The sequence below is a fragment of the Gracilinanus agilis genome, chromosome 1 (genome assembly GCF_016433145.1).
Source record: "Gracilinanus agilis isolate LMUSP501 chromosome 1, AgileGrace, whole genome shotgun sequence".
Lineage (NCBI taxonomy): Eukaryota > Metazoa > Chordata > Mammalia > Didelphimorphia > Didelphidae > Gracilinanus > Gracilinanus agilis.
In genome coordinates, this window is record NC_058130.1 from 58,587,985 (window position 1) to 58,600,401 (window position 12,417).

General features: G+C 40.6%; 1 protein-coding gene across 1 annotated transcript in view; it reads right to left on the reverse strand.

The window, feature by feature from the left end:
• FGD5 (FYVE, RhoGEF and PH domain containing 5) overlaps nt 1-12,417 on the reverse strand; it is a 172,969-nt gene that overhangs the window by 45,090 nt on the left and 115,462 nt on the right. The window contains exons 5-7 of the mRNA XM_044667716.1: nt 3,358-3,518; nt 2,253-2,409; nt 204-291 (exon numbers count right to left, since the gene is read on the reverse strand). Of these exons, the coding sequence (XP_044523651.1) occupies nt 204-291; nt 2,253-2,409; nt 3,358-3,518 (406 nt within the window). The remainder of the gene's footprint in view (nt 1-203; nt 292-2,252; nt 2,410-3,357; nt 3,519-12,417) is intronic.

Below are 12,417 nucleotides of genomic sequence, written 5' to 3' on the forward strand. Positions count from 1 at the left end.
TGCCCTGTTTCCTGCCCATCTGCCCCATCCTGCCCCCCGTCCTGTTTGCTGCCCATCCTGCCCCTGCCCTGCTTTCTGCCCATCCTGCCCCATCCTGCCCCCTGTCCTGTTTGCTGCCCATCCTGTCCCATCCTATCCCCTGCCCTGCTTTCTGCCCATCCTGCCCCACCACGGTCACATCCCTGGTGACCCCCCAGGCCCACCTGTGAGGAGCACTTGATACTGGAAGATGTGTTCTACCACCTTCAGGAGCTGATGCTTCACGCCCTGGCCACCACTTTGAGGACTCTGCTGGTCACAAAGGAGAAGAGAGAGACACTGCGGTCAGTGCCTGGCGACTTCTGAAGGAAGGGTTTGCCCCAGCGTTCTCTGGGCCCCGTGGATTCCAAGCGGAATCCCGTGTAGACGCCTCCTCGTTCCAGATCGAGATCCCTCCCAGTCCTTCCCCATTTTGAGGAACTGTGATTTCTTCAGAGAAACAGGTCCCGGCTACCACAGCTGAGTAGATGGACGGTCTCAGAGAGTTTCTGTGGCCAAACAGCCCCCTCTTTTCCTGCAGGTGACCTAGCAATGGGCCTCTGCAACGGATGCTGCCCTCAAAACTTTTCTAATGTCTCAGGCCTTGGGGGAGCGCGTAGCCTTTTGGTATAGTCTCTGAGGGCCCAGAATTACCCCCAGGCCCTAGTGAGATATCATAGAGAGCCTTCAGCTAAGCCTTTAGCACAGGGGTTCCCAAACTTTTTTGGCCTGCCGCCCCCTTTCCAGAAAAAATATTACTTAGGCCCCTGGAAATTAATTTAGTTTAATTTTTATAGCAATGAATAGGAAAGATAAATGCACCTGTGGCCATCACTGCTCCTCTGGATCACTGCAGCACCCACCAGGGGGCGATGGCACCCACTTTGGGAATCACTGCTTTAGCATCTTTCAGAATCCAGATCCCAGCTCAGCTCCTCCAAAGCAGCTGCCCTAACGAACCCTGCCACCTGCTAATTACTACTTAGGCGCACAGTCGTCACAGTGTTTATTAATATTTATTTTCTGGTTTTGTGGCCTCCTGTCTCTTTTATCATGTCGTGTCTAGAGCATTAACTACAGAGTCAAGAAGTTCTGGGTTCAGATCCTGCCTCTCAGACACTTACTAAACTGGCTGAGCCTGGGCAAGACAATTTATTCCGTTGGGCTTCGGTTTCCTTCATCTGCGAAATGAGAAGATGGTCACCTCTTTGGTCTGTTTCAGCTTTAAATCTGCGATGCTAAGGTGGCCATCCAGGACCCTCTCCGCTCCATTCAGCGGGAGAGGGCAGAGGGTATAGGAAGGATGGGGAGAAAAGAAGTCAGTGGCTTCTCCTTCCCCATTCCTAAATCAGTGACTCCTTTCCCTTCAGAGTTCCAGGAGAACGTTCAACAAAGAAGATCTCAGGAGGGACCAGATAGTGTGCAGAGGTTAGTGTAAAGAGCTCAAGACTTGAAGCCAGGAGACCTGGGTTCAAATCTTCACTCATTAGTTTTGTGACCATGGGCGAGTCACATTCCTTTCTTTTTCTTTTTACCTTTTGTTTTAGAATCAGTACTTCCAAGGCAAAGAGTGGTGAGAGCCAGGCAATTGGGGTTAAGTGACTTGCCCAGGGTCACACAGGTAGAAGTGTCTGAGGCCACATTTGAACCCAAATCCTCCCAACTCCAGGCCTGATGCTTTATCAGATGAGCCCTGTAGCTGCTCCTAGTCACATTTTTTTCTAAGTCTCAATTTCCTCTTCTGCAAGACCTACTTTGTAGGGTTATTTGTAAGGCAAGTGCTTTGTTTGACCTTAAAGCACAACAGAAATATGAGTTATTTGCAGAAGAAAAACACATGATTTATCACTTGTTTATATGGGTATATGATTTGGGTTTGGGGTTTTATAAGATTATAAACCTTATATATATAATTTACAAAAATGAATATTATGGAAATAGGTATTGAGTGATAACACATGTATAAGCCAGTGGAATTGCTTGTCAGCTCCGGGAGGGAAGAGGGGAAGGAGAGAACATGTAACATGTAACCATGGGGGGGGGTACCAACCTTAAAAATAAATAATTAAAAACATTTTATAATTTTATTATATATAATCCATATATAAATATATACATTCAAAATTAAATAACTAAAAAAGAAATGCGAGTTATTACTAGTAGCAATAATCGTGATGAAAGTGTGTTTAGAAGTAAACTGGGGAGGTAGAGGTGGGGAGAGAGGAGGACTTTACCTCAAATTCCCGGAGGGTGGCGGCCAGCTGGGAAGACTTGATGCAGTTGCCATTGAGTAGAGCCAAATTCTTATCAAACTTCATGATATAAGTCACGTGATGGTCAAATTTTGGTGCCTGAGTAAGGAAAATGTCAGCCACCTTTGGCTGTTCCTCCCTAAAGCCACAGAAGAAAAATGGGAATGGGGACGGTGTGAGTAGGTGGTTTGATAATGACTCATAACCCTCCCTGTGATATGCTGTCTGACTTCCAGTCACTCCATCCTTATCCTATGGAAGGTTTTCAGAGGAGATTAAACTTGACTCTATTGGCTTTAGTGAGGTTCAAATCAAATAATATATGTGAAGCATTTTGCAAACTTTAAAGCATTATATAAATGCTATTATTTACATAATAATAATAAAGATAATAAACTATTTTATTTTTAATTTTAAATTATTTGTATATTATATATTTTATATAAGTATATACATTCTCTATACTTTATTATATTATTATGACATAATAAAAAATAAAAGGAAATAATATTATAATCATCATCTTGTTCTTCCCAATTTGGGGGATACAATTCAGATAGAAACAGCAGTAGAAAAAGTCACTCTCCTGCAATTATTCTTTGACATTTAATGACATGTGGACGATTGCAAGTATGGAAAAAAGCTGTTTTTTGTAGGCATATAAAATTATTCAAATGTAAACTCATCTTTTGTTGACTGGCTGCAAACATCCTTGGTGCCACTCCACTAGCAATCAAACTGGTATGAATGATAAATGTCTCATTCTATTCCCACATGATTTTTATTTCTTCTGTTAGTGGTCTATTTCTTTTCTTCCCTCCTTCCCTCTTTCCTTCCCTCCCTCCCTTCCTTCCTCCCTCTTTCCTTCTCTCCTTCCCTTCCTTTCTCCCTCCCTCCCTCTCTTCCTTCCTTCCTTCCTTCCTTCCTTCCTTCCTTCCTTCCTTCCTTCCCTCTCTCTCTCTTCATCATTATATATATATATATGCATATACACACACACACACACACACACATATATATATATATAATTATAATTCAAAAACATGAGCATCAGAAAAGAAAATTAGGAACAAGAGGGGCCACTCACCAGTTCAGTATTCTCTCTTCCATTTCACTCAGGATCTCTTGGTGCAGTTCATAGATGGCTGGAAGCTCACTTAAGCCTTGTCGCAGCTCACCTCTGGCTAGTGACTCTTCATTGTCCTCAGTTTCCTCACTTAGGGCTTTTAGTATTGCTTCGTGGAAATCCTGAAATCCAAGAGAGCCTGTTAACAAGACACTACCCTAACAGAACCAAGGTCACCTCTGTGTTAGATACATTTTTGGGGGATGCCTGAAATAACTAGGGTCCTGAGAGTCAAGAGAATGAATTTGAAGATGCAGTCTGCTATGTGACTTGGGATGAAATACTTAACTTTTTTGTACCTGAATTTCTCCAGCTATAGGAACTTGGATGAATCCTCTATCTTTCTCATAGGCACAGGGTAGGTAAGAGAACATCGGATAAGCATTAAATGCATATATGATGCATAGTTCTCAAAAAAAGAATTGCAAACTATTTACAACCACATGAAAAAGTGCTTTAAATCATTCATTACAATAGAAATGCTAATTAAAATAATTATAAAGTTTTTCTTCATATTCTACAAATTTGCAAAGATGACCAAAGATGGGACTAGCCAATGATGGAGGACTTACAGGAAGACTTAGAGAAAGGAATGCTAGTATACAATTGGTGGAAATATGAACTAGTTCAACCATTCTGGAAAGCCATTAGGAATTATATTAAGAAAGTTACTATAATGTCCATTCCCTTTGACCCAGTGATCTCACTTAGTGCATTTAGCCCCAATAATGTCATGAAAAAAGAAAAGTCTCATATACAAAAAGTATTTTTAAGCAGCCCTTTTTGTAGGAGCAAAGAACTGGGAATAAAGTAGATTCCCATTAGTTAGGAAATTGTCAATCAAATTTTGGTACATGAATGTAACTGGATATGATAATGCTATAAGAAACAGTAAGTATGATGAATGTGAAAAGTATGGGAAGATTTATATGAATGTATGTAAAGTGAAATCAGCAGAACCAGGAAAACAATATCCATAATAACTTCAAAAATGATCACTGAAAGAACAAGAAGAAAACAATAGAATTTGAATGCCAAGAAATTATTAAGACCTTAAGAAAAGGGAGATGAAAAAGCATTCCACCCTCTCCTCTACCCTATCCAACTTCTTAGCAGAGGCAGGCAACTATAAGTGTGAAATATTGTACATATTGTCAGATTTTTGGTATGAGGGTTAGTTTAACTGAACTTACAAGGGATTGCTTTGTGGGAGGAGAGGAAGAGATATGTTGGGAAATGTAGGTAATATAAAAGCATCTATTAAATGAGTTTTTTTAAAGTATGAATGAAATGAGTAGAACCAAGAGCACATTATATACAGCTACAGAATTAATATTTGAAGAATTTGTGAATGTCCACTTCTAGAGAACAAATTGAGAAATAGAAACATGAAAGATATAATTTATATATACATTTCTCTTGGTTAGATGATACTTTATAGTCTGTGGAGAGGTAAGGAAGGAGCTGATATATTTGGGAATAAATTCTACTTAAAGAAATTAGAACTAAATAATATGGAAGGGCAAGAAATAGGAATTATAGGCAAATGAAAATTGTTTAATAAAATATTTTTCACACTTGAAAAAATATCATGTAAGAGACAATGGCGGTGTAATAATGCCAAGGATCTTTATCTCAGGATTCAGCCCAATCACCTATCAGCAACATGACTTTGGATAATATAAACTTCTTAAATATAATTTTATATATAACTCAATACTGAGTCCAAATCTCATAATGAATAGACCCAGTCTTCAAATGCACCCTGTAGAGTATGGCCTTATAGCAATACTTTTTGTAGGAGTAAAGAAATGAGAACAAATTAGATTCCCATTGGTTGGAGAATAGCCAATCAAATTTTAGTACATGAATATAATTGACTATTATAATGCTGTAAGAAAGAGTAAATATGATGAATGTGAAAAGTATGGGAAGGAGCTAAAGCTTACATGGGTAATATGCTTTAAAAAAAAGATGCAAGTCACTTCCTCTTATGGGTCTGGGGTATCCCCTCAATTGAAGATGACCATCGAGGCCAAATAAGCATTGGGGCTGAGAATAACCCAGCAAAGAGAGTAGAAGCAGTAGAGGCTTGAAGCCCTTTGGAGATCATGCCCAGGAGAAGAGTGCCAGAAGCTACCAGCAGCCCTGTCACTCTGTGAGTGTGCACTGGCTTCATGTTTTGCCTATGTGTGCCCCCAATAGCACCTCATATATGTCTCTTCTTCCTATTGATGGTGGATATATTTATGAGAGGGTGTGCCCCAAGTCTAAAGTGGAGGAGATGTTCTCTTGCTACTTTTTTATTATATGATTTTATTAAATGCCTTTCTTTGGAGTTAATTTTATTTTCTGGATGACTAGGAAAAGAAAGATCATCAGTGGGAGCTCAAGGGCTATGGTTTGGGTGAATGTGGATCTCCAGGGTATTTTGACCTTGGGTAGCTTTTCTAAGAGGGCTCCCATGTTCGAGGGGGTGCCATAGGTGCAATGTCAATGATTCAGATGAAAATATAGAAATCAAATGTGCAAATGGCACAAAGTTGGGAAGGGTAGCTAATAAACTAAATGACAGAATAAGAAATCTCAGAGATGTGACATATTACAAAGGTGAAATTAAATGAGAAAAAAAAATGATGCTTATTTGGGAGAAAAGTTTCCCTAACTTTCTTTGCCCTTGGACAGGACTCTTCCCCTTTTTGTGCCTCTGGGTCCCCATCTGTAAAATGGGGATTATGCTGATGACAAGAAGGAGACATTACTAATGAAAAACAATTGGCTATCATACACAGAGGTCCTGGAACATGAAACATGCATTTGGTTCTCTTTATCGCAGAGAAATCTGTGGACAGTCACTGAGCTCTTTAGTGTTCTTGAAGACTGCCCAGGCTAAGGTCTGTGGAGGTGAAGGATTTATCCCTGCTTCCAGTAGAGGAGAGGAGGATACCCTCCAGACTGGCCAGAACTGCAGTGGGGAAAGGTCACCAGCTCCTGACAGCCAGGGAAGGAAGCGGAAACTTCAACAAGTACCTCTGTGTTCTGCTTTGAGTGTTCTCTTTCCAAAAGCCACTTTGTGAGCCTGGGGCCTTCCCTGATTTCCTCCTTCCCACTCCCATGTCCAAGCAAGAGGGGCCAGACTCAGTCAGCCCTGTCTGCCCCAGGCCCATAGGGAGGTTTTCACACTTAGCGGGTTGGCAGAATGCCCCAGGCTAACACAAATTAGTCTACAGAAACATCCTTCCTTTGAGGTCTTCTTAGGCAGTTCCATTGGAGATTCTCAGATCATTTTTTTTTTTTTTTGTGGAGGGGAGGAGGAATAAGCAGGAAAAAAGGAAGAAGGCAAAGGAATTTCATCTCAGGTCCTACTCCCAAATGCCAAAGCCTAATCTGGTCTTAGCTCAGCCTCAAGAAATATGGGCCACTCCAGTTCTCTGGATCTCAGTTTCTTCATCTGTAAGATGAGGGGGATTGGATAGATAACCTCTCTGTTTCCTTTTAGCTATAAGATCCTATTTAAGAATTTCAGACAATGTCAAGCCTGGGGAAGAGATATTTCTGGGCACAGAAGCCTTTGATCTTCTTTTTCTATTCCAGGATCAGTCCCATCAAGAAAATCATGAAGTTAAGGAAAGTAAGACCCCAGGGTTCTAGTCTTGCTGCCAGTATTTCATTGGTGAGGAGGGAAGTGGTAGTGGGGGGAGGATAGACCATTTGATTTCCAACTGCATGATAACTACTAAACTTAGAATAGGTTTCCTTCTTTCCACTTCCACAGATGTTATCCTCATTAGTTTATGCCCAGAATACTATAGGAGCTTCCTGACTTCTAATTTCTCTCTCTCTCTCATCCATCCTACAAATGCTGCCAGAGTAATTTTCCTGAAGTAGAACTTGATTCAAAAATGATTCTCCTGCTCAAAAAACTGCAATGGCTCTTCCTATCCACAGCATAAAGTCCAAACTCCTTCCTCTGGCTTTCAGGATTCTCCACAATCTGATTTCACTCTCCTGTCTCACTCATGTGCTACTTTCTCTGACACAATCCAATTAAGTTTCTACAGTATGAAAGGCATTGCTCTGTTTCTTCTTAGTTTGTTCCTCCTCCTCCTCCTCCTCTTCCTCCTCCTCTTCCTCTTCCTCCTCCTCTTCCTCCTCCTCCTCCTTTAAAAAACCCTCACCTTCCATTTTAGAATCAATACTATATATTGGTTCTAAGTCAGAAGAGTGATAAGGCCTAGGAAATGGGGGTTAAGTGACTTGCTCAGAGTCAAAGAGCCAGGATATGTCTGAAGCCACATTTGAACCCAGGACCTCCTATCTCTGGGCCTGGCTCTCAATCCATGAGCAGTTGCCCCCCCTTCTAACTCTTCTTGAGTTTCTTAGGCAGAAAAGGATAGTCAACCTGTGCCTTCCCACTTGCTCTGTTGGGGATCACAGTACAAGGGAGCACTTAAGGTGGGATAGGAGAGGAAGGAAACTAACATGGGAATCCAGTAACACTCAACAACACTATCATAGACTAGATTCTCAGATGAATTACTGAGTTAGCAGGGTCTTGAAGAAACAGAGCATTAGATAGTTACACTTTTGTTTTTTGAGGAATAGAAGAGATCAGGAAGAAGCAGGGGAAAAATCTTGAGTTTGGGGCGCTGAGATGATGCCTAGCTTAGACAACCTGGCATAGTCTATTGCTCTAGGCACACTGTTATAAGCATGCCCTTTGATCATATTATTTCTCTACTTAATCACCTTCAGTGATTACTCATAGGATAAAGTCCCAGAAACCTATCCTGGCATTCAAGGTTCTTCACAGCTTGATTCTTATTTATCTCCCAGTTATTATTATTTACTATTACTTTTCTGCAAAAACTCTTCCAATCAACCTGGTTTATCAGAACTTATTGTAGTGTATGAGACTAGTTTTCTCTATATTAAATGGTCCTCAATAGCTGTGCTTTTTTCAATCCTTGTGGCTAATTTTTAAAAAATCTGTTCTCTCCACTATCAATTATCATTTGTCTGTGTGCCTATAGCATTCCCTCTTCTTTGCTTCTAATCTTCTGGAAACCAGATCACTATGCTTATTGTATGTAAAGTAAGAGTCGATAGGTTCTAAGTTAGGACCCAGGTAAGGACCAGTTGTCTAATGAATTAAGTTCATAAGCTCTAGTGTGGAGCCTTCATGGTATATTTTCATGCTTTTTTGGCTTCTTTCTTTAAGTTTTTTTGTGCTTAGGGCAGATGAGTGTCTGGATGTGGAATCCAGGTAAAAGATGCAGTACTGTTTCATCTTCTACTTGTGTGGTACTTTAAACTTCTCATGGAATATAGAGATGGAAGAGAACTCCTAGTTCAGCCTTCCTATTTTATAGGTGAAGAAGCTGAACCCCAGAGAGAAGTGATTTTGCAAGATCACACACGTAGCAAGTGGCTAAGCTTGGATTTATCAAGCCCAGGACTTCTGCTTCCAAATCCCTGCTTCTCATAGTTACGCCAGGCCATTTTGAAGGACTTAGTACGAGGTAGAACTCCCATTACTCAGACTGTCTGATGACATTTGTTCACTTACACATCTGGAAGAGATAAAGCACTGAGGGAGATTCTCTCTGGCTTCTGATTATTATTATTATGTATGTGATGAGTAGAAATAACTGCTGTGTGGTGAAGACTGGGGACACCAAGTTTTGAATGCCCTGGTTGGTTCCCAAATTGACTATTGACTTTGGCCATCTAAATAGCACCAGATCCAAGCCAACAGCAAAGCAATCAGCCTGGCAGTTTCAAACCATGAAGTCAGTCCATCTGGATGTTCTGGCCTCCAGCTGCGGCCTTCCCACTGGACTTCTCTTGCTGGACAATCAACTCGAGTGAAGAGGGTCCCAACTGAGAAATCAAAAGAAATAAAGTCTAGTAGGCCTGGTCCAGACAATAAGTCTTCCTACCATAGCAAATTATCTTCATTTGGCATCCCTGTCACTCAATTCTTTTTTGAAAAAAGTATTTATTTACCTATTTTTAACATTCATTTAAAATTTTTTTGAGTTTCAAATTCTCTTTCTCCCTCATCCATTGAGAAAATGAGTAATATGATATCAATTATACATGTGAAATCATGCAAAACATATTTCCATATTAATCATGTTGCAAAAAGCAAGAAAAATAAAGAAAATGAAAAAATTATGCTGCAATTTGCACTCAGAATTCATCTGTTCTTTCTCTGAGGGCAGATAGCATTTTTTTCATCATGAGTCCTTTGGATAATTGTATTGATCAGAATAGCCAAGTCTTTATATTTTAAATATATTTTTGTTTCGTTAAATATTTCCCAATTACATGTAAAATTTTTAACATTTATTTTTAAAGATTTTAAGTTTCAAATTCTTTCTTCACCCAATCCCTCCCCTCTCTCCTTGAGAACACAAGCATTATATTGACTAAACTTATGAAGTTATGCAAAACACATTTCCATATTAGCCATGTTGCAAAATTTAAAAAACACCCACAAAATCCTAGAAAAAGAAAGTTAAAAAAGTATGTTTCAGTCTGTACTCAGAGTATATCAGTTCTCTTTCTCTGGAGGTGGATAGTATTTTTCACGATGTAGCCTTTGGAATTGTCTTAGATCATTGTCTTGATCAAAGTAACCAAGTCTTTCACAGTTGATTATCATTACAATATTGCTATTACTATGTACAGTGTTCTAGTTTTGATCACTTTACTTTGTATCATTCATGTAAGTCTCAGGTTTTTCTAAAACCAACACCTTTGTCTGTCACCATCATATATCACAACTTGTTCAGCCATTCCCCAATTGATGGACATTGCCTCAGTTTCTAATTCTTTGCCTCCACAAAAAAAGAGCTGCTATAAATATTTTTGTACATATAAATCATTTTCCTTTTATCTTTGATCTCTTTAGGATACAGATCTAGTAATGGCAATACTTGTTGAAAGAACATGCTCAGTTTTATAGCCCTTTTTATATAGTTCCAAATTGTTCTCCAGAATGGTTGGTTCAGTTAACAATTCCACCAACTATGTAGTCCCTATTTTTTCACATCCCCCCCAACATTTGTCATTTTCCTTTTCTTTCATGTTGGCCAATCTGATGGGTGTGAGGTAATAAATACCTCAGAATTGTTTTCATTTTATTTCTCTAGTCAATAGGGATTTCAAGTATTTTTTCATGTAGATATAAGTAGCTTTGAATTCCTGTCCCTCTGATTTAATTCTACTAGCTTCCATGTGGCACCTACTATGTGCCAGGCAGTGTGCAAGGCTTTAGGAGGGTAGAAAGACAAGAAATTTTGATTGAGATGAATGAATTTTTGTATGTATGTAGATAAATAGAAAAGAAGATCATAATGATAATGGCAATTGTGGATAATTTGGGGAAGTATATCTAAGGAATATTTTGGTTCTGGTTACTTCTCCCAGACCAAAGTCACATGCCTTTTTCTCTAACAGAGATAGCAGCCAAGCTTGGTGTTAGATGGATAAACCATGGGGCCTGAGAATGAGCTTCCTATCCCCTAACCTCAACCCTAAGCATCCTCCTAATAGTTGGCTGGCCTACCAGGTACCAAAGTAGATACTATAACTACTGTTAGCCCTAATACAATGTGAGCTCCTTGAGGACAGGGATTTTTTAAAAAAATTTTAATCTTTGCATCCCCAGTGCTGGCACAGTGCCTGGAAAAATAGTTAACATTTTATAGATGTTTGTTGAATTGAATCGAATGTTTGAATGCCTGTAAGCCAAGTTTCTCTGGAAGACATTTAGGATTAGCCAATAAGAGATGGGAGTGAGCAGTGAAATGTAGTGAGAAGAGAAGTCAAGATTGAAAGTCAAGAGACTAGAGTTCTAGATTGGTTTTGCCACTTATCAGCTGTGTGATTTTGGGAAGATGACTTTACTTCTCTGGGACTCAGTTTTCTCATCTGCAAAATGAAGAGTTTGGATTATAGTCCTTTAGAGTCCCTTCTAGTTCTAGACCAGTGATGGAGAAAGATGGCACACAGAGCACTCTCAGTGGACACTCAACCATCCTCCCTCCCCACCCCCAGAGTTGTTACTAGAAAGGCAGAAGGACTTAGGTAGAGCTGCTCCCCTGCCCCTCTCCACTATACGAGATGACATTTTTTCACATCTCTACCCCTCTGCCCAGCAGCCAATGGGAGGGCACAGACGGTAAGGTGGTGACAGAGCTGGAGGGGAGGAGAGCACTCGGTCCACTCCCCTCCCCCTCTTTATACTCACTAAGGACATTCCTCAGTTCACCTGCCCCTCCACCCAGCCGCCCAATGGGAATGCTTCCTCCCTCCCCCTGTGTAGGGTGGGCTGGTACACCCAGCATGTGGTGGTGGTAGGGACTGGCACTCCATCTCTAAAAAGCTCACCATCACTGCTCTAGACCTATCAGTCTATAGTCTAACATTTTGGGAATCCCAACATTCCAAATTGGGAATTAGATGTGACCATTAAAGACCTTTGAGGTCGTAAGTGTCCAGTTCTTAAGATCATGCATCTCCCTTTTTGCTTTGGGCAAGTTTCCTAGTGGTGATGTTGAGGCCAGAGGGAATCTAATTTTCTTTTTACTTTGGGTCCTGTCTATTTAAATGACAGCCTTTTAAGCCACCTTTGCCACCTTAGGGACAGAGGAGAAATCCAAAGACCTCAAAAATGTGAGCCCAGGGGTGGGGAATTATGAAGGGTGCCACTGTCTGCAACTTGGGAGGTCAGGGCTGGAGAAATTTTACCCAACAGAGGGTCCTCAGTGTGGCTAAATTTATGGGAAGGTCAGGGCGGGTCTCAAATGCCCCTCTTAGGGACAGAGTAATGGGGCTGAGACTCTGCTGGAGGTGGCTAGGAAAAGGAAAGGGAGCTGGGGTATGGTTGGGGTCACTAGCCACTCACCCAAACTGCAAGTTAGATCTGAAATCAAGAGAGGAAACTGGTCCTAGTGCCTTTCTATGATGTCTGGGCACAGAAGCTGGGGCGGGGAGGGGGAGGGGGAGAGG